Below are 21,816 nucleotides of genomic sequence, written 5' to 3'. Positions count from 1 at the left end.
GCTAACACAGCTAAAGTGTTGAGGCTTCTGTATGGACTGTCTGGTTCGTAATCTGTGAACAAGTTTCAGAGCATGCAAGCAACTTACAGGGGGTTGTAAAAGTGACCCAGCCTTGGATTGCCTTGAGGCTCTATTTATGCAGGGACAGCCCATGGGGAGCTGTGTAGATAGCTCAGCCCTGAGTTGTCCATAAGCTGTAGACCAAACACAGCAGTGCTGCATCATTCAGAGAACTGAAATCTGAGCTGAGCCTTCAAATCCTTCAACAAATAATATGCCCTGAGTCTCAATTCAAAACACTACTCAGTTGCCCAAGAAAGTAAGATAAAGGGAAACTGGGGGATTTCAGCATCGCTTTCAGCCAACAACCCTTTGTATCTAGACAATCCTAAGATCAGTAAAAGAGAAGCAAAAAGAAAGGCACACAAGTGAACTCACTCTATGGATAAAGAAAGATAAGGAGAAACTCCATTACACTGCCAGAGATCAGTATTCCAGACAGTATAATCCGCTCAGGTGTAGTCTTGCCCACAGTCATATAAAGCAGGGCATAAAAGCCCTAAGTTTAGGGGTAGGAATCGGGAGTCACCTCTCCAGAACTACATCTTGCCCATATGAAGACCCTTCCCCCTCAGTCAGTACAGCAGCCAAGGCCTCTTTCGTGGGACTGAGAAGGGTAAGTGCATATTTAGCACACTCTAAGTTTGTAACCTCAGGTGATTACCCAACACATGTATAATGTTTAGCAGGCAGCGTAGGTTGTTCTATAGTATTTTGCTTTAAATTGTAATAGTGAATTCTTCCATTCTGAGAGAGTAGCATATTAGACCTGTGAGTGAAGTTCAAATTAATCATTTGCTTGGGGCTTGCAGTTAAAACTGTAAGCAAATCACAGATAAATTGGTTTCTTGAACCTTGTAGTCTAGCCCCTTTTCATCACAGCTTCTCAGCAAATTCACTAGGCAAGGACCTGAAGACCCTGACCCTGAAGAACCACAGCTGTGCTTTGTCCAGGAAAAGCACGCTGCACGAGAAAGTCTTGCCCGTGGAGTGGGGAACTCGGCTTCTCTGGCTCCAAACTGCTCATGAAACACAGATAAACTGAAGGTGAATATAGACAAAGAGAATAGAGGGTGGTCAACAAACAGAGGAACATGTTCAAAAATAAATCATAGGGGTTATCACAAGGAAGTCCTTCTCTTGAGAAATTCTTTTGCTTAGGGGATCCTTGCATTTGTCATATCCTTGCTAAAGTCATTAAACAATGGGCCCAGAGGACCTACTTCCAACCCCTAGCATTCTATGATTCTGTGATTCTGTGATTCTACATTTTATGGGCCTCTTCAGTGTACAGCAAACAACCAGGAGGAAGCAAGGTGGCTCAAGCACAAGCCCTGTGTGTTTCTTTCATGGCAAAAGCAGGTAGAAATTCCTAGGAAAAGTAAGGGCAGTGACATTTATTAAAATGATAACAGTAACAGAGGATATGTCATAAATTCAATCATAAATGGCTATGTTATATGCAGGATTGCAGCAAAATGAGCTTAAACTGCAAACTGAACATAGTTCTGTGTTCAGCCATGGTACATTAGGATGTTCTTTATAGTATGATTTTGTAAAACACCACCTGCATTAATATACTATCAGCTTTAGAATCACAGAATCAGTAAGATTGGAAAAGACCTCAGAGATCATCAAGTCCAACCTGTCACCTGACACCTCATGACTAACCAAACAGTTTTAATATATCCATTTTTATTAAAATGAGACAAAATCTTGGATCTGTCCTATTTTCTTAAGTCATTTCTTGGTCAAACTCTCCTTGACTTCACACAGGATTTATATCCATACCCAACAGTTACTCAGAGCAGCATCTGACAACTTCACTGTAAGATCAGTTAGTGAAAAGAGCCTAGAGTTTGGCTAACAAATAGCCATTTGTGGCTGAAAACAAATTCAGAAATAAACATTCTGGGAGGTGTTCAATCCACACTTTCACCACTTCCTTTTGCAGAGATGGAATCTGGCATGAGTGGAAAATAATGTGTTAGTCACCTCTTGTTATTAATTCACTGGTACCTTCGTGGGCATTTCCCACAATTAATACTACACTCTCCACTTCTTCGGTGATTACAGAAACGAGCCTTTAAAATGTCAAACAAATTAACACATACAAAAATAAAAAGCTTATGCAGTTTTTAAGTCTAAAAGTGTTGAATGATACATCAATTTTATAGAATTAGAAGAACCCCACACCAGATAATTGTGATTGTGTCCCAATTAACTTCAAAAAAATGCAGCAACACAGTACTGACGAAGTTAATGACTCCTATTCAGAAATAAAAGTCCAATTCCCTGAACACACCATATGGACAGCTTCTGTTACCAGAGGAGTTTCATGCTCAAGACATTTGTAGGAGCAGTCACTAAACATATTTTCTGCATTTAATGTCAAATTAGAGTTTATTTTGCTCCTCTCACTCAAAATAAATCCCTATCCCCAAAGTAATCCTGTTGAAACTGGGCTGATGGGAACTCCTAAGAAAAAAATCAAGAAGTAACGTTTTATTTATCATGAGAAAACATGTCAGGTTTTGGTCCCACAGTATCTGGATGATCTGCTTAGTTTGGAATTGTAACTTGATTTACGCTATCAGTTAGGGGTCAGGAGGCCCTGACCACATCCACCGACACTTCTCTTCACCTTCGTACTCTCAGGCACACCTCGCTACACCACTACACACAGACTGAATGGCTTTTTATGGTTAAGAGTTGTTTCAAAATATTCTACTAACAAAATCTGGAGTTTCTGGACAGTGCAAGTAATGGGCTGCTGGGATGGTCCTTCAAGTTGCACTAGTCCAGTATGGTACACTGGCGTGTTCATCATGTTCAGGGTGCCCGTATATGATTATATGACATCATGGGAAAAAACAGAATCAGAGCAAGTCAGTCAGTTATTTTTAAATACTGTTTATGGATTTGTCAGTGTTATTCCCATGTCCCCAGAACTCTCTATGGAGTTCCCCATTACCCAGAATGGTTCCAAAACCCTTTCAGGACCCTCTGATGCTGCTGAGCATAGCTAGGAAACCTCTCAGATGTTTCTGCATTTTTGGCTGACATAAAACATTCTCAGCTATTTTATCCCCATATTCCCAGGAACAAATGCCAGAAACTGAATGTTCAAGACATAGAACAGAAGTTATCCAGTAACTGAATTTGAAGCCCTCCTGAGCAAAAAGAAAACAGACTGAATCAGCAGTCCACTGAGACGAGTGAGAAAATTTGATGCCCTTTTAATGATATGTTGGATTCTTCCTTCACATGAAAACTAAACATTGAATGTCTGCACACCATCAATGCCATAGACAATATTTTTTGTTTTACTTTTCATTTTAAATTAAAAATAAAATGCAATTTAATGAAGCTGAAAAATGAAAGTTCTTTCAACATGAAATATCGCCTTTAATATTTGCTAAATACTGGTGATTTTCCCCACGGGTTTCAAGTGGACCTGAAACAAACATAGCCACTTCTGTCCTTTTCTTGGTAACTCTTCTTTATTGGCATAACAGAACTCTGGGAACAGGGGATCTCTTTGCTCCTTTTGCCAGGTGCAGTGTCCATGGAGGCATACAGCACTCTGACAGAGGAGTTATCCAAAAGCCTGCACTGCAAAGGATTTTGAGCCACAGCAAGCACAGTCAAGAATAATGCCCAGGCTCTGTTAATCCATTCAAACATTCCTTCTGCTGGATGTCTCTGAGGTAACAAAACAGAGAGAACCAAGGGCTTTACAAAATATTGCAACATTTTTTCTTAGATTTAAGCTAAACCATTCTAATTAATTTAGAATTCACTGAGCATTCCCCACAGAAGTTTTACACTAATACAAGTCATCAGTCTGCGCTCTATCTTATAAGATCAATTTTAATATCATCCTTTTCTAAGCAAAGCAATGAAGAAAAAGAGAACCTGCTTGACGACTGAAATCCTTGTAGGAGGAAAGAATAAAAGATAAATTTAAGGTGCAAAGGTCCTCAGCATCAGTGGAAGGAAAGGAGAGTACTGAATCCCCTGATTCACACTGCCTGCCTGTTTTGGGGCATATGTCCCAGTGTCACTGATCTTCTGTTCTCAAAGTGAATCAAAACAACAGAATGTGCCAAGGTGTTGCAGAGAAGCCTACCCCCACCACACACAGAACAAAAGTAAAGTTAGTCTGGACAGTTTTCTTCTTTCTTCCTCAAGACATAGGGCAGGAGATAGGCAACCACCAACAGAACAAGAGGACACAGTCTCAAGCTGCACCAAGGGAGGTTTAGGCTCGAGGTGAGGAAGAAGTTCTTCACAGAAAGAGTGATTGGCCATTGGAATGGGCTGCCCAGGGAGGTGGTGGAGTCACTGGAGGTGTTTAAGAGACTGGATGGGGCGGTTGGTGCCATGGTTTAGTTGATTAGATGGTGTTGGGTGATAGGTTGGACTTGATGATCTCAAAGGTCTTTTCCAACCTGGTTAATTCTATTCTATTCTATTCTATTCTATTCTATTCTATTCTATTCTATTCTATTCTATTCTATTCTATTCTAATTACTACTTTTGATTTGTGACAGATGTATTAGTGCTTCAACAGCCACAACTGAGGGACTCCAGGGTTATCCCAGTTCAAGTATCTTTGCCGATGTAAATACCTGCTTAAGGAATGGATGCATTAATAGATTGCTTGCTAAGGATTTTACTTCAACCATCCCAAGGGAAAAACAGCTTTTTACTGACATCACACCTCTTCAGATCAGAGGACTGTGATGCCATGAACAGCATGGTCACTCAAAAACTCACCTAAGCAAATGAGGAAGAGGATAAAATGTACTGTGACTAACCAATACTTAATTTCAGTTACCAGAAGAGAGGTAGGGGAAAAAAAAATCCCTGAAAATCAAAACTTGTTATGCCTGAGCACTCTCATTATGTAATGTAAAAATTAATGAAATGTGGGTTTTTTTTTCTAGTCATGACATACCATAATTCAGAAACTCATTCAAAACTTTTCAATGAAATAAAGACGGATATTTTCATGTGCAAACAGCTTCCTTATCATAAAACATGAATGAAGTCAAGTTGCTTTAATAGCCACTTGACTCAACAGCCAAGGGAGCTTTTCGTCTTTAGATTGCTGCTCTTCTTCAGTCCTACCACTCTGAATGTTTTTTAAATTACATTTTCATTGACCTACCTTGAAGAAGAAATATTAGAAATTGTGGGCTACTTTCACATTGTTGTTAAAGTTCTCTGATACACAACCATGAGATGAGAAAGCTGTGTTATTTATTGTTTCTTACAATCCACCATGGTCTCTAGAAGCAGTCAAGGCAGCCAATTCAATTCATCTTGAACACCATCAAAGTCCAAACACATTTTGACAAGCAAATAGGTGGGATATTAGCATTAGCAGAAACAAAAGACAATTTGATTCTGAAAGCTCCAGGAGCCTTCAAAGCAATGGGAGCTTAATGTCAAAGAATAACTGTGAATAATTAGGCTTGAGGTAAGGAGAAAGTTCTTCATGGAAAGAGCAATTGGCCATTGGAATGTGCTGCCCAGGGAGGTGGTGGAGTCACCATCACTGGAGGTGTTTAGGAATATGGGGTGCTTGGTGCCATGGTTTAGTTTAGTTAGTCATGAGGTGTTGGGTGATAGGTTGGACTTGATGATCTCTGAGGTATTTTCCAACCTTATTGATTCTATGATTTAATGAAATCAGCTCTGGGAAATATTGGAATGCCTGGATCATAAGTGACAGATGTCCCTCATGCTAGAATGACTTTCAGGCCACTTCATTTTAATTTTCTTAGGAGAGGAGGTAAAACACAGTTATAGAGCGAAAGCAAAATATGTCAAGATAGAGTGTGGTTGGTTATAAATTAGCCTGCCAAAGTCAGGACTGTTCTTTTTAACCAGTTGGTCCAGAATAAAACTTAAAGGTAGCAGATACAGAATAGACTCTCAGTATAAAAAAAATGTAAAGCTTTATTTTTATATTGTTTCCAGTGGTCAAGAAACACAACACTGAAGTCCTTTGCTGAAGCAATGGGTAAGCAGGCTTCCTCACCACCTGCTCCAGTCCACACACAACATCCCCACAGACCTGGCTGAAAGTGGCCACCAACCAGAGAGGTCTCACCTTCACAGTTACTTCTAGTAAACAGTGAACCTATGTCCACAGGATGTCACAGAAGCTGACAGCATGCACTTCCCCCAGTTCAAAAGGTGCTACAGGAAACTAGAGGAGCTGGCCTGCAGGAGCTATGAGGGCCACATACTGCACGCCACTACAAGAGGATGCACTTTCACTCTGGGAGACCTAAATAGCTGGGAGTGTTTACTAAAGAAAAAACACTGCAGGCTGAAAACATTTTCTTACATTTTTCATTGTCTATTGGTCACTGTGAGAGTCAGCAAGTTTAGGCTTGAGGTGAGGAGAAAGTTTTTCACTGAGAGAGTTGTTAGCTATTGGAATGGGTTGCCCAGGGAGGTGGTGGAGTCACCATCCCTGGAGGTGTTCAAGAGGGGACTGGATGTGGCATTTGGTGCCATGGTTTAGTTAGGAGGTCTGTGGTGACAGGTTGGACTTGATGATCTTTGAGGTCTCTTCCAACCTTGGTGATTCTGTGATTCTGTGACTTCTGATCTGATCATACAGAGCAAACACATAGCTAAGTGACTGAAAGGAAGTATGAGAGATGGCACTTCCTCGTCCCAAGGAAGAAAGACTTGATGAGTAACACCACAGTTAAAACAAAACAATGAAACTGAACAGGGGGGAAACCCACTGTCTTCCACTGAACCAACCCACATTTTTAAATGAACAGTTGTTTATTACTCAGAATTTTTAAAATCTGCCTATTTACTACATGCATATCTACACATTTTAGAATCCAACTTCCCAGATACAGATGGGTTTCAATCTAGGGTTTGGACTGCTTTGTTTTACACTATTTTGCATTTAGCCAAAATCAGTACAGTGGGACAAATCCTGGCTGGTGCAATCTAGCTCACCCACCACAACACTTGTCCTCTCCACTGACGACACATGAGGTGCTGGCTCAGGCAGTCTGCACAAACAGTAGAGTTACAAAAACCTGACATTACCATTTTGAAGGGCGCTTTATCACTACAGAGCTACTGTTTCTAGAAAACCTGAATGATGCAGTGCTACAGGCTGGGGACAGAGTGGCTGGACAGTAGCCAGGCAGAAAGGGACCTGGGAATACTGGTTGACAGTAGGCTGAACATGAGCCAATAGTGTGCCTAGGTAACCAAGAAGGCCAATGGCATCCTGGCCTGCATCAGGAATAGTGTGGCCAGTAGGAAAAGGGAAGTCATTCTGCCCTGGTTAGGCCACACCTTGAGTACTGTGTCCAGTTCTGGGCCCCTCAGTTTAAGAAGAACCTTGAGACTCCTGAATGTGCCCACAAAAGGGCAATGAAGCTGGTGAGATGTCTTGAGCACAAGCCCTGTGAGGACAGACTGAGGGAGCTGGGGTTGTTTAGCTTGGAGAAGAGAAGGCTCGGGGGAGATCTTATTGCTGTCTACAACTACACGAAAGGAGGCTGTAGCCAGGTGGGGGTTGGTCTCTTCTCCCAGGCAACCAGCACCAGAACAAGAGGACACAGTCTCAAGCTGTGCCAGGGGAGGTTTAGGCTCGAGGTGAGGAGAAATTTCTTCACAGAAAGAGTGACTGGCCATTGGAATGTGCTGCCCAGGAAGGTGGTGGAGTCACTGTCCCTGGAGTGGTTCAAAAAAGGATGGGATGTGGCACTTGAAGCCATGATTTATTTAGTCATGAGGTTTTTACCAATCTGGTTGATTCTATGATATTTTAAATATTGTATTATAATATAACAATACCTTTTCCTAATAAAATGTATTTTATATCTAGAAGCATTGAATGAAGCATTTTAACACAACAGAAGTGAGTTATTTACAGGCTACATTTTGCCAAACTCCTGGGGATGCTGTGTTTTTAATAAAATGGCCTATTCAAAGAGAATACATTGCAGCAGAAAATTAGGGCCACCTTCAGTAATGCAGTCTTATGTGCCAACTTTATTCTAAGACAAGTTCTCTAAATTAAAGAGTTCACAAGCCTAACAGTAGGTAAATGGCCAGTGAGTATCATTATAAACAGTAATTTATTTCAAAGGTGGAAAAGGGTTGTAAGCCTGAGCAAGAGGCAGCAGTAGAAAGAAAACAGAGCTGCATACTATCTGGCAGGGAAGCAAATAATTTCGTTCATGATTCACTTTCAACTTTCTTGCCAGCTTCATGTCAAGCCAGTTTCAGAAAGACATCTACAGTGCTGGCAGGACTCATCTTGTCAATCCATGCACCAAGCGTCTGGATTGAGGCCCCAGGGATGCAGTGGGTCCCTGCAAGAGCAACCTCATCTGCCCAGCACTGATGGCATAGGAGTGGCATGTGAGGAGAATGTTAGCCAGGAGAGGAAAACATGGAGAATCAGATTTTGTCTTCCTATTAAGCCAAGAAGTGAAGTAGCTCCAGCCTCCTTACTGTCAAGGAGGCAAGTACATACACCACACCACAGATGGCAAGTAGCTTACCCTGGTCCTTGAGCAGGGGGGTCCTTGTGCTGTTTATTAATTGTAAATATCTGTAAATATTGTAAATACTGTATATTTTCTACATATTCATTGCATTCCATTGCAGATTGTAGTTTTTCCTGTAAATACAGCTTTCATTTGCTTCCAGCTGGGCTGGTCTGGCAAAGTTAATGCTGGGGGGGAAATTTCAACCCACCACAAGGAGATACTAAAGGACTTGAGCATGACAACAGTATTGCCATGCCGTCCCTCTCAAAATCTATGCAAGCAAGATAACCACAACCTCTGAATCTGTGGAACATTTCATTTTGGAAGACCAGAAGTACCTAGCAAAATGCATGATGTGCTGACCTGCATTTAACCACTCACACAGCTTCATTTAACTACTCACAAACAGAAACTTTTGGAAAGTGCTTATAAAATGGATGAGTCAGAAGAAAATACCTCTTTGGCTCAACTGACATTCCTAAATGCCTAATTCACATGCCTGCAGCACACATTTCACTCAGGTTCCCTGAACTTCACCATCATCTTTTCCCTCTTACTTGCACCTTAGTCTTCAAGACACAGTTTCTCTTTTAAGTGCTGGCAGACAAAGGAATACCTTTACCACCATTCTCTTTTACCTGCTTCTCAAGAAAATCTCCATTGCTACCAGAGGGCTACTGCTGACACTTGTTCAGTCTGACTGCAGAAGACTTTAAGACAGAGAGGGCTGCTCTCCTGAGTGTACACACACTGCTGACTCAATTCACTAAGCACCTGTAATGACACATGGCACAAAAGAGCAATGATGCAAGGATTGCATGCAGAGCTGCAGAGCTTGATGGTACAGAACAAGTTTTTGAAATTAAGAATTGTTTGCCACCATGGCTGCTCAAACCTGCCTCCAGCAAGCTCCACTCCCTGCTACCTCTCCTATGATCAAATAAGCTGTGAGATCTGCCCAGGTAAGAGAATGTTTTGTTTGTGAAACTTACAATTAGATAGGGGGGAGGGGAAAAGTGTTAAAAGCCTCTCTGCCCCAAGGAAACCTTTTCAGAGTGATTTAGAGCAGATTCGTGAAGAGATGGCTGAAGGGCTGTGACTGTTCCAGGGCAGAGGAAGGTGCCTTAAAGAGGCTCTGAGGAAAGAAGGAACATGGAACAAGCCTCTTTTAGAGGAGAAATGATTGTGCTTGAAAGGTAGCTCAGAGCCAACACCTCCACGCTTTTCACACAACATTTCCATAATTAAAAGCTGGAGTGAGCTTGAGGACAGGTTCTGAAAAACAGGGTTTAAACAGGTTGAATTACGTTGAGAAGCACGAGTTTGCTTCTTTGGGGGGAACGTGCTGTTTCTAGGGGAAAATGCAGCAGAAATGTGTTTATTGGTGCCAAAGAGTAGTGCTGAAGAGGAGCTGGAAACATTGCTGCTGTCAGAAGTGGTGATATTTTAAAAAGAACCCAGAATTTGATATGCAGTTACCACAGAGGTCCTTCTGAAACTCTGTCCCAGTGTAGGTAGCAGAACAGAGATGGAGTTTTTCAAGCTATATCCAGACCACCTAAGACTGTAAATGTGACACCTATAAGTTAGGTGTCTACATATCCAGTGTCACTGGGCTTGGCTATTCTTGGATGCTACTTCTTAAAAATCCTGAGAATCAGTAATTCCATCACTTAAAGCAGCAGTATTTTCAAGCTACCTATACAAAGTATTTCAATATAAGTGTTAAGTACAAACACGCATAACAAGCTGAAAGCCAACTTCACACCAAGAAGCTTTCCCGTAATTGAAGGATATGCAATGACACAAACTTCAACCAATGTTTGGAAACATCCAGTCTATAAGACATGTTCTCACCCAACCCATCCTGAACATACTGAACTCAACATCGGGCTAAATAGTTACAGTAGCTCTTCTAAAACACTGAGGAAAGAGGCAGTGTAAAGTGGCAAGTGCCAGCTTAAATAACTGGAAAGCACTGAAACTGGCATAAGTGATACTTAGTGCCACTTGGAGCTCTGGTTCCCTTGAGTGCAGGGTGAGAGATAAGAAGAGATACAGAGGAAAGCAGGGTATTGAAACAGGGAAGTAGGATGTAACAAAGTGGCAGTGTGAACCCTGCAGTAAGAGTCTCTAAGAAATCATACTGAAAGCTGTTCCCTAGTAAATGGCTTGGTAACTATTCTTATCATGGTAATATTGCTGGAGTGAAAGATCTGGGCATTTTCTAAAATTCCTCAGCCCTTTCATTTCAGATGCACTACTCAGCTCCACAGCACAGAATACTCTGAATGCCAGTGTCACAATTTGCTACAACATCACAAGCAAAGCTTATAAATAATTTAGGAGTACCACTTAGCCCCTGTTTGCACGGCATAAATGAGCTTTCCAGAGTACACAGGACCTGAGCTCCTTCTCTCTGAATAAATAATCCTCTCCCACAGCACACATATACACGCATCACCTTCCAAATTAATGTTCTTACCTTATCTTTATTTTCAGAGTCAGAATCCTCAAGTTTGGTTCGAATGACAAAGGGAGTAGATAATCTCAGGAGCACTCGTTCGAACGTGGCACTGATTTTAGGAGAAACTATGTCAAAGCAGTCTTGGAATTTCAGAGTTTTATGAGTGTCACATCTGAGCTGCTTCCTAAGACCTTCTCCAAGCTGGAGAACGAGCATGTTTGGATCAAACATCAGGTGAAAGGGGAAAGCTCTGCAGAAGGTGTTGATGCTAATCCTCAGGTCTAATGGAGACTGGGAAGTTCCTGGTGGAAGAGCTTTTGTGATATTTGCATTTTCATGCTCTTTGATAAGGAAAGTCAGACAACTGCAGTTACCTGGGTTCGTCTCCTCTGAACACAATTTATCATTAGTGACCTGCTCTACTTCCACTTCCAAGTGGTAAATCTTCTTTGCTGCTGCCTTTATCATTCCCATCATTGCAAATCCCACAATCTGATGTGGGTTGAAGTAATGAAGCATGAGATTGCCTTCAGGGAGCTCTTTGCATAGGAAAGAAGGGGATTCCAGGGTGGCCTGTCTTCCAAATGAAGTTCTAATGTGCTCCAGCAAAGCATCGAAGCCATTGAAGAAGTCTTGAAGAGTCCCACCTACAGCTCGAAGAACTCTTTCATTCTCATCAAAGCAGATATTGAAGAATTCCTCCCCAAACTTTTCTTGCATTTCCTCAAGCTTCAAACCTATAAGAGGAGATACTGATATTAACAACACAGTATTTCTACTCTGTCACATTTTCCCCTTGTTTCTCTGCTTGCCAGGTATTTTTCCAAGTGAGAGTAGGTGTTTCCACTGGATACCTACCCATAAGACTTCTGTTTTTTCTGGTAGTTGGGAATAAATCTAGAAGTTATTTTTGCCTATAATTTTAAATCCTCGTGCTTCCATTTTGCTGTCCCAGACAGCTACTTGTGGGACGCACGCTTGCCTGTTCCCTTTTCCCTGCTGGAAGCCAGGAGACTGTAATTTCCCTGAGTTCTCCATGTCACATGCAGTCCACTGTGTGAACACCCCCAGCCATTGGTGACCTAACTATAAACAAGGCTTCTGCTTTTATAGCTCCTCTGTTCTCTGCCACTTTGAGGGATCCAGTTTTTACCAGCTTGAAAAATAAGCTACTGGAAATCAAATCAGGCTTTTGACTTTCAGTAAGCAGTCAGATGACACTCTAGTAGCTGGACGAGAGGGGTCATGGGTTTTAGGGAGAGGGGGGTTGGACGAAATACTTTTCTCATTATAGCTATTGGGCACTGCCAGGAGATACATAGGAATAATTACTTCTTTTTTATTGCCTGCAAAAGAGAGAAAAGGCTTTCAGTTTTAGGTTTCTACACTCACCCATCTCTAAAAAATCTCCTGCCTTTTAGAGCAACCTAAAGTGACAGTACATGGGACAGCTCTGCGACTTCTCACAACATCACTTCAAATCTCCATTACAGAAATTCAAAAGGTCTTGATTTACAGAGGTGGTTAAGGTTGGTATCACTGAAGGGATGAAAAAATGTCAGTGATGGAAGCCCCTGGATACAAATGTTTATCAAATCCTACTCAAATTTTTCATTTACCAGTTTAACAGTAACTTAGAAAAAGTAATGATGGGGTTTATACATTTTTCTATGTCTTATTTTAGGGGAAACTTGCTCTGTTAATTTTCATCTGTATCTAATCCCAATAACATAATCTACAAAATTAACTGGATATTGTTTGTATTGCTCTAAGAGGTAAGGGATGAAAAAGAAATATGAATCAGCTGTAGATGAGTAACAAACATCCAGCAAGTTCTCAAATTAAGTTTATACAGGAATGAACAAAACAGCTCCTTCAATGCATTGAAAGGAAATCAAATAATTTCAGTCAACTAGTCAAACACCTTTAAATTTATCTTGAATTCTAACAGAAATAAAGGGCAGTTGTTTATTTCTGAAGGGCACAACAGCCTTTCATTTTAATATGTATTCAACATGCTTTACAACATTGATAAGGTGCCAGTGGATCACTGAACTTCTGATTGTTTGTTTAGACCACTTACAGGGTTTTAAATTTAGAAGAACAGTGTGACTGGTGACTTTCATGCCCAAGAGTTATAATAATCATGACCAGAAGTCATGATGCAGAAGTCGTCCTGCATCTGTTGTGGGCAGACAACCACCTTTGATCACCTCAAAACAGCATCTGAACTGCCTGTGCACACAGGCATAGTTGTAACGATCTACATTCACAAGGCACACTTGAGCATTCCACAGCTTTACAAACTATCTGCAATGACAGATTTGCTTGACCCTTCATCAAGATTAGTAGCAGATAAAAATGTGTAAAATTGCATGGATATAAACAGGACGACATGACAAAGCATATTTTGTAATAGAAGTAATAGTAATAATTTGGGAAAGTTCACTCAAATGCCATTACTCATAATCAAATTTGGTCACGAAACTAGGTTATGATCAAAATATTCCCAGGATCTTTTATGACCACAGATGGTCAGATCCATGGCTAAGCCAAAAGAAAGTACCTCTGGTACACAATGCCCCCTACTATCCTGACTCAGAAGACAACACTGTGCCAATTCCTGACTCATTACAGCTACATCTGCATAACATAGTATTGTAATGCTGTCCGTTAACCCCAAAATAATTCAATCCTCATCCACACCAATAACATTGTCATAACTGGGCATTAATAGCAAGGAGCTAAGAAATTACCACATTCATATGTATGCACAAACACAAATGTATACTTTTAAACCTCATTGTTCTGCAGAGCAAACTGTGAGTAGATTTAGAATTGCGTAGAAGTGCACAGTCTGAGCAGGGGCACCCAAAGCTGTAAGACTGCAGATGCCGCAACAGGACACTATCAGAACCCCCTGGGCTACTCATACAAAGGACCAAATGCTGTTACATAGCTATGTAACATAGAATCAATACAGTTGGAAGAGATCTCAAAGATCATCAAGTCCAACCTGTCACCCAAGACCTCATGACTACTAAACCATGGCACCAAGTGCCACGTCCAGTCCCCTCTTGAACACCTCCAGGGATGGTGACTCCACCACCTCCCTAGGCAGCCCATTCCAACAGCTAACAACTGTCTCTATGAAGAACTTTCTCCTCACCTCCAGCCTAAACTTCCCCTGGTACAGCTTGAGACTGCATCCTCTTGTTCTGGTGCTGGTTGCCTGAGAGAAGAGACCAACCCCCACCTGGCTACAACCTCCCTTCAGGTAGCTGCAGACAGCAATAAGATCTCCCCTGAGCCTCCTCTTCTCCAGGCTAAACCCCAGCTCCCTCAGCCTCTCCTCATAGGGCTTGTGCTCAAGGCCTCTCACCAGCCTCGTTGCGCTTCTCTGGACACATTCAAGAGTCTCAAGGTCCTTCTTAAACTGAGGAGCCCAGAACTGGACACAGAACTCAAAGTGTAGCCTAACCAGTGCTGAGCACAGGAGCACAATGACTTCCCTGATCCTGCTGGCCACACTATTCTTGATGCAGGCCAGAATGCCATTTGCCTTCTTGGTCACCTGGGCACACATCCCACAAAGCTGCCCAAAATGTTAGGACAGGTGAGCTGTCTTTAAAGTATGTAATAAAATTAGAGTAAAAGTCAGTTGCCCTGGCACCACTAATTGAAAATAGGGTATGGAGAACTGACCACTTGGGTACTTTACATATGTAAGTCATATGTATGTAAGTATGTAAAGGGAGTCGTATCTTGGTGATCAGCCTAAGGTTTTGCTGATTATCTTGGCTTGGTCTTGTCATCTGCCCTGGAGGGCTGGCTGTTCTATCTGGATGCAATTTACTGACTCCAAGTAACATGAATTACAGCATGATACCCAGGTCAATGACCTGGCTCAAAGACATGCCACTACTTTAAAAAGTATTTTCTCTTTGCATTGAGTTACACACAGTACCAGTAGAAAATTAGATTCACTCAGAAGAGAAAATTGGGTATACTTAAGCTTGATCAAATTGCTGGTCTGTCTTTACTGGCAATTTACTCTCTCTAATAACAGATACAAGGAGACATTGAGAAAATTAAACTAAGTCAAACAACCTTTTAAAACAAACAAGTATAATATACCTATCAGGAAAGCTTCTTCCTAAGCCTTACCAGTAAGAGGCAATTTTTTGCGTGAAGCATGATGGGTCTTCAATCTAAAAGTCTCTATTTTAATTCCTATTATACAAACACGTACAAAATAGTTTTTTGCTGTATTTCTACCAAGCTCCTGGCTTCCAGGATGTGCCTGTATATTTTCATGGATTTATTCTTGCCTCTCCTACTGAAACAAACGATGAATGGAAGTACACACTTACCTAACATTGATACATATTCCACCACATAACCTTGTAATTTACCGCCACATAAAGGATACCTATCTTTTTACTATCTTCTGTGGAGCTTCTCCCTACCCCTTTCTGTATCTGTTTAGCTTTCAAGAGACAACAGAGATGACCATCATCATCACAGTCATGGGATATGTCAGACTGTATCAGAGCAGCTGCTCTGAAATCATAGAATCATAGAATCAACAAGGTTGGAAAAGACCTCGAAGATCATCAAGTCCAACCTGTTACCCAAGACCTCATCTCTACTAGACCATGGCACCAAGTGCCATGTCCAATCCCCTCTTGAACACCTCTAGGGATGGTGATTCCACCATCTCCCTGGGTAACACATCCCAATGACTCACAACTCTCTCAATGAAGAACTTTCTCCTCATCTCGTGCCTATATTTCCCCAGGCGCAGCTTGAGACTGTGTTCTCCTGTTCTTTTGGTGGTTGCCTGGGAGAAGAGACCAAGCCCCTCCTGACTACAACCTCCCTTCAGGTAGTTGTGGACAGCAATAAAGTCTCCCCTGAGCCTCCTCTTCTCCAGGCTAAATAATCCCAGCTTCCTCAGCCTCTCCTCATAGGGCTTGTGCTCCAAACCCCTCACCAGCTTTGTTGCCCTCCTCCGTGTTCCAGGAAGTCAACATCTTTCCTAAACAGAGGGGCCCAGAACTGGACACAGTACACAAGGTGTGGCCTAACCAGTGATGAGTACAGGGGGAGCATCTCAGCAGCATTTGGTATCAGACTCTGGAGAAAAGCTGTAAGATATGATGGAAAAAACGTGGTTCTGAGGAAGCTCTTACTGTGTCCAGTTCTGGGCCCCTAAGTTTAGGAAGGATGTTGACTTGCTGGAACGAGTCCAGAGAAGGGCAATGAAGTTGGTAAGGGGTTTGGAACACAAGCCCTATGAGGAGAGACTGAAGGAGCTGGGGTTGCTTAGCCTGGAGAAGAGGAGGCTCAGGGCAGACCTTATTGCTGTCTACAATTACCTGAAGGGAAGTTGTAGACAGGTAGATGTTGGTCTTTTCTCCCAGGCAGCCACTACCAGAACAAGAGGACACAGTCTCAGGCTGTGCCAGAGGAGGTTTAGGCTAGAGGTTAGGAAGAAGTTCTATCCAGAGAGAGTGATTGCCCATTGGAATGGAATGCCTGGGGAGGTGGTGGAGTCACCATCATTGGAGGTGTTCAGGAGGAGGCTTGATGGGGTGCTTGGTGCCATGGGTTAGTTGTTTAGGTGGGTTGGACTGGTTGATTGGTTGGACACGATGATCTTGAAGGTCTCTTCCAACCTGGTTGGTTTTTATTATTATTATTATTATTATTATTATTATTATTATTATTATTATTATTATTTATTAGTATTAGTATTAGTATTAGTATTAATGCTTATTCACTGAAATCAATGGAAGCACCAAACCAGGAGGCAGTTTTATTACATATCAAAAAACCTGCATGTTAAAAAAACTTAAAATCCCAGAACTCATTGTTTCTCTAATGCATATTTTACTACATTTGAGGACTTCTACAGGCTAAATGTCAGCTTTCAAAATTACATTCAGTATGATTTCCAATTCCAATGTATTCAGTATTTCCTTTGCTTTTTCTTTTAGTTTGAGAAAACAAATAAAATCTTCAAAATAATCTGCTTTATAATCTTCAGGTTATGTATCTGCACAAACAGTCTTATCTTCTCATGCTTGTCTCACATTAAATTCCTTCTCTACATCTTCATTTTGTTTTCATTTTGATTTTGCAGCGAAATAATTCAAATTGGAGATGGCACTGAATATGTGAGCCAACTGTTCATCAAAATTCCTTCATGAAAAAACTGCATTTCCATTTTTTCTCCATGAACCTCTAATCAAAAGTTTCATTCAGCAGGATGAAAAAATGCAGTATATGAGATCTGTATACATGCCCAGCACTTACGAATGCAGAGGCCACAGCAATCTCATATTGCCCTGACAAACACAGAGCTTCCTAACGGCATTAGTATCATAGTGCAGTATCATCGTATCAGTCAGGGTTGGAAGGTACCACAAGGATCATCTAGTTTCAACCCCCCTGCCATGGGCAGGGACACCCCACACTAGATCAGGCTGGCCACAGCCTCAGCCAGCCTGGTCTTAAACACCTCCAGGGACGGCGCCCCAACCACCTCCCTGGACAACCCATTCCAGGGCTTCACCACTCTCATGGTGAAGAACTTCCTTATCACATCCACCCTGATTAGCTTGCAATTGGTAAGTAGGAAAAGGTCTTCTTTAACTTCGCCAAAGACCTCATTAAATGGTAGGCATGCAAAATAAACCAGAATGCTCTCTGCTGTTACCCAAGAAAAGAAATTTGTTAATTTGAGCTTCTGCTATTTACCAACTTTCTACTAATAATGAAATTCTTAAAATTCGTCAGTTTCAATTTGGTTTCCTCTTGGAAAGTGATCTGCTATGCTCCTACCACTTAATTAACGAGGATAAATCACAAGTCCTGACTTGATTTTTTTCCTTAGTAGTGTCTTTTGATTGTTTTTTCTAATAATGCCAGTTGTATTCTAGCCCATACTGGAGAGAAATTAAATATGCACACTGTAGAAGAAAACTGAGGCAGGGCAACCATAGAATAAAAATATTCCTGTGGGCCATCACTACAAAGCACTTTTAGGATCTGTGGCAAAAGAACTCAGGTCTTTTATGTTAGGAAGAAGTTCTTCACAGAAGGAGTGATTGGCCATTGGAAAGGGCTGCCCAGGGAGGTGGTAGAGTCGCCATCACTGGAGGTGCTTAAGAAGAGACTGGATGGGGTGCTCAGTGCCATGGTTTAGTTGATTAGTGTTGGATGATAGGTTGGACTTGATGATCTTGAAGGTATTTTCCCACCTGGTTAATTCCTATTCTATTCTATTCTATTCTATTACAAATTAAGTATTTCACTGAACTCAAGCAGAAATAGATGACTTTGTTCTATAATAACATGCAAGTAAAAGATCTTTATTAATTTTCTTTTCAGCAGTTCCTGTAAACTGCAAACTCACCACAAAACATCAAGGAACTAATAAAGTATTTCTAAGTATTTAGTGCACTGCCAAGTAGAGAATTGAGATAGGAATCTGTTCCCATAAAGAAAATCACAAGTCATAGGCTCTTCAAAAATAAACATAATTATGAATTATGTGATAAAGACATCAAAGTAATCCATTAACTTGCAGGGCATACAGAAGTAGTCTAGAAGTCATCCAGTTCTTGTAGTAAATCATGAAGTCAATGGTTGCAGAGTAGCCAACATCTGATTCCCCTGGCACAGAAAAATATCTTTTTTTTCTAGGATACCCATTAAGAGTGAATAGAATAGAATAGAATAGAATAGAATAGAATAGAATAGAATAGACCAGACCAGACCAGACCAGACCAGACCAGACCAGACCAGGTTGGAAGAGACCTTCAAGGTCATCGTGTCCAATCTATCATCCAACACCATCTAATCAACTAACCCATGGCACCAAGCACCCTATCAAGTCTCCTCCTGAACACCTCCAGTGATGACGATTCCACCACCCCCGGGGCAGCCCATTCCAATGGGCAATCACTCTCTCCGTATAGAACTTCTTCCTAACATCCAACCTAAACCTCCCCTGGTGCAGTTTGAGACTCTGTCCTCTTGTTCTGGTGCTGGTTGCCTGGGAGAAGAGACCAACCTCTGCCTGTCTACAACTTCCCTTCAGGTAGTTGTAGAGAGCAATAAGGTCTGCCCTGAGCCTCTTCTTCTCCAGGCTAAGCAACCCCAGCTCCCTCAGTCTCTCCTCGTTACAGGAATGAGACAATTCAATATGCAATTCCAGAACTCATACAGTGGACAGCACCAGAATTTGCCACCTTCAGTTACAGAAAGTATCTCTTATATGACTTTGGGATTATCAGATTTTTGGCATAAATAACATCTTTTCCTTAAACAGCCTTTTGGAAAGAAAGCCAGGTGGCAGTTCAGAATTCCAAAGCATAACTTAAGATGGTGAGAAAGCAACATCTATTCTCTCAGGAATAAAGGTTTTGATGTGTACAGACAAATGCTGATGAAATATTAGATGAAGCATTTGCCTTGTAAGTCAACTTAACACCAGTTACTATTGTAGAAAAGGCTTTGATCTTACTTCATTAAGAAGGTGATATTATACCATCCTGGGAATTCACATAGTGTTTTTATATTAGCCTTTTTAGCATTTTAAATAATTACAGTAAGATCATTTTCTGCATTTGCATATGGTTTTGAGAGACCTGTAAAATCTGCACTACACTTTTCTTACAGTGGCCTAGAGGACCTGCATCTCTTTCAAGATTTCACAAAATAGGCTTTAAAATAATTTCTCATACCTGTTCACCTATAATATTTGCTTCATCTGGTTTTATTGAGATGTTTTCTTTCCTTGTTATAGTGAGGGTCTTGTCTGACAAATGATGCTGAGAAATAGCATTGTAATTACTGTCTCTTGGTGAGGACTTGATCACCTGTGCTCAGCATACACGTAAAAGATAGTGCTTTAGTACTACTGACATTGGGGGCTCAACTGACATATCAGAACAGGCAATGGTGCTTTTTCTTTTCCCACATACAGTGCCTTCAGAAGCAGCTGAATTTGCAGGCAAAGCCAAGCCATCTAAAGCAAGACTGCCATAATTTTTATGTCCACACTGTATCCTGGAAAAGTCACTTCTTAGGTTTGCACAGTTTCTTAAATGAAAACTGCCATCTCTAGCTTGGTGATTTCTAAAACAAAAGGCAGATCCAGTTTGTTTCATGTTAACTCTAGATATCAAACAGCAGTAAGAACAGAGTGTTTTCACTTACTTTTGGATTAAAAAAAACATATGTATGTCTTAGAATTTGCACAGGAAGCAGAACTTCGCTTCTTGGAAAGAATAAATTGTAATGACATCTAAAAACGTTTCTCATATATAAAGGGTTCAATTCAGATGATTAAACACAGAAACCTAATGCTACCTGAGTCATCATAAGGCATTCAAGACATCTACAAAGCCCTATAAGATAATTACATCTGTAAGGATATGGAGCTTAAGGGAGACCTCATTTTTGAAGTTCTGACAGAGGCTACACAAGATACCCCAGAGCACCTACAATAATGGCAAACACCTACATTTAGTCAAAGAATCACGGATAGGATATCTTCTACTTTATAGACTTCTACAAGATGTTGTTATACTCACTGTCTACTGGTAGTTCATCTGCTTTCTAACAATAGCTATAACTTGAGAAGGGTGGGACATGTAAGTCCATTTGGAAGAAACATTTCTCATTTAGATTTATTCATCTCAGCTTTGAAACCACATGAATTATGTGATATTTGCTTAGATTGCTTTTGTGTTGGCACTGTACTGTATGTAACATCTACTAAGTAATAGGAGTTTTGTGTGTGTAGCTTAGACCCCCCTGGATAGAGTTCCAAGTATTATTAGAATCTATTAGTTGTCACCAGTCCTCTGGGCCATATAACATTTCCTTTTATGCCACTTGTTAAACCAACACCTTTAATTATAAATCAGACTGTGTATCCTAAATTAATTGCATCCTAATGGCTGTGTGCAGTTCTTAGCTCAAAGGAAAAGGAAAGTGATAGCAATTCATGTACCTTTGATCTGTAAGCATTTACAGTTCTGAGACACCTGCCAAGCAGTCTGCACTAAACCACTGCCTATCCTTTCCAATTACATCACCTGGTCTTACCTCATAATAGGCTAAAAGCTGTCCCTGCACCTACTTTTCAACTCATTTCCTGCCTCTTCAAATGTAGCATTTCTTAGCAGCAATGTGCTGTTGTTATTTAATAGTTTTCAGAAAGGTCCCAAATTAATTCATTTTTTAACTACAGAATATGGGTAAGAGCTGAGCTTTTCTTAGTTCCAGAAATGAAATGCAAATCTTCAACTTTGGCAGACATACAGAGAACAAATGACTTCTATAGAATGATGTCCCCTGCACTAAATGAACAACCCTGCAAGATTATCTTTAGGCATGAAGTGATTTGCTCTATATAAAGCAGCCTGCAGCACATATCTTCTTCAGTGGTGACAAGCAAACATCACCCAGAGCAAAAGCTTTCTAAACCCCCACACCAATAACGGATTCCACCTCCTCCCCTTTGTCCTGGGGAGACTGAATCCAGAAACATGACTTATCTCCCTGACAGGACAGGGCTCTGGGCTGGGATTCCATATAACTTATCACTGGTGAATCTGGGAATCCTTGCCACTGTGTTGCATCATCCTTCTCATGGAAGATGTCCAGAAAGACACTAACATAGAAATGAGAGAGAAACAAAGTCCTCTTGCCATTCTC

The 21,816-nt window shown here is 41.1% G+C and overlaps 1 protein-coding gene across 1 annotated transcript in view; it reads right to left on the bottom strand.

The window, feature by feature from the left end:
• GUCY1A2 (guanylate cyclase 1 soluble subunit alpha 2) overlaps positions 1-21,816 on the bottom strand; it is a 194,957-nt gene that overhangs the window by 148,324 nt on the left and 24,817 nt on the right. The window contains 1 exon segment of the mRNA XM_068144850.1: positions 11,098-11,816. Within this exon segment, the coding sequence (XP_068000951.1) occupies positions 11,098-11,816 (719 nt within the window).

The sequence above is a fragment of the Melanerpes formicivorus genome, unplaced genomic scaffold (genome assembly GCF_026170545.1).
Source record: "Melanerpes formicivorus ecotype bairdi unplaced genomic scaffold, bMelFor1.0.p_v2 SCAF_1, whole genome shotgun sequence".
Classification (NCBI taxonomy): domain Eukaryota; kingdom Metazoa; phylum Chordata; class Aves; order Piciformes; family Picidae; genus Melanerpes; species Melanerpes formicivorus.
This window is presented reverse-complemented; position numbering and strand designations above follow the sequence as displayed.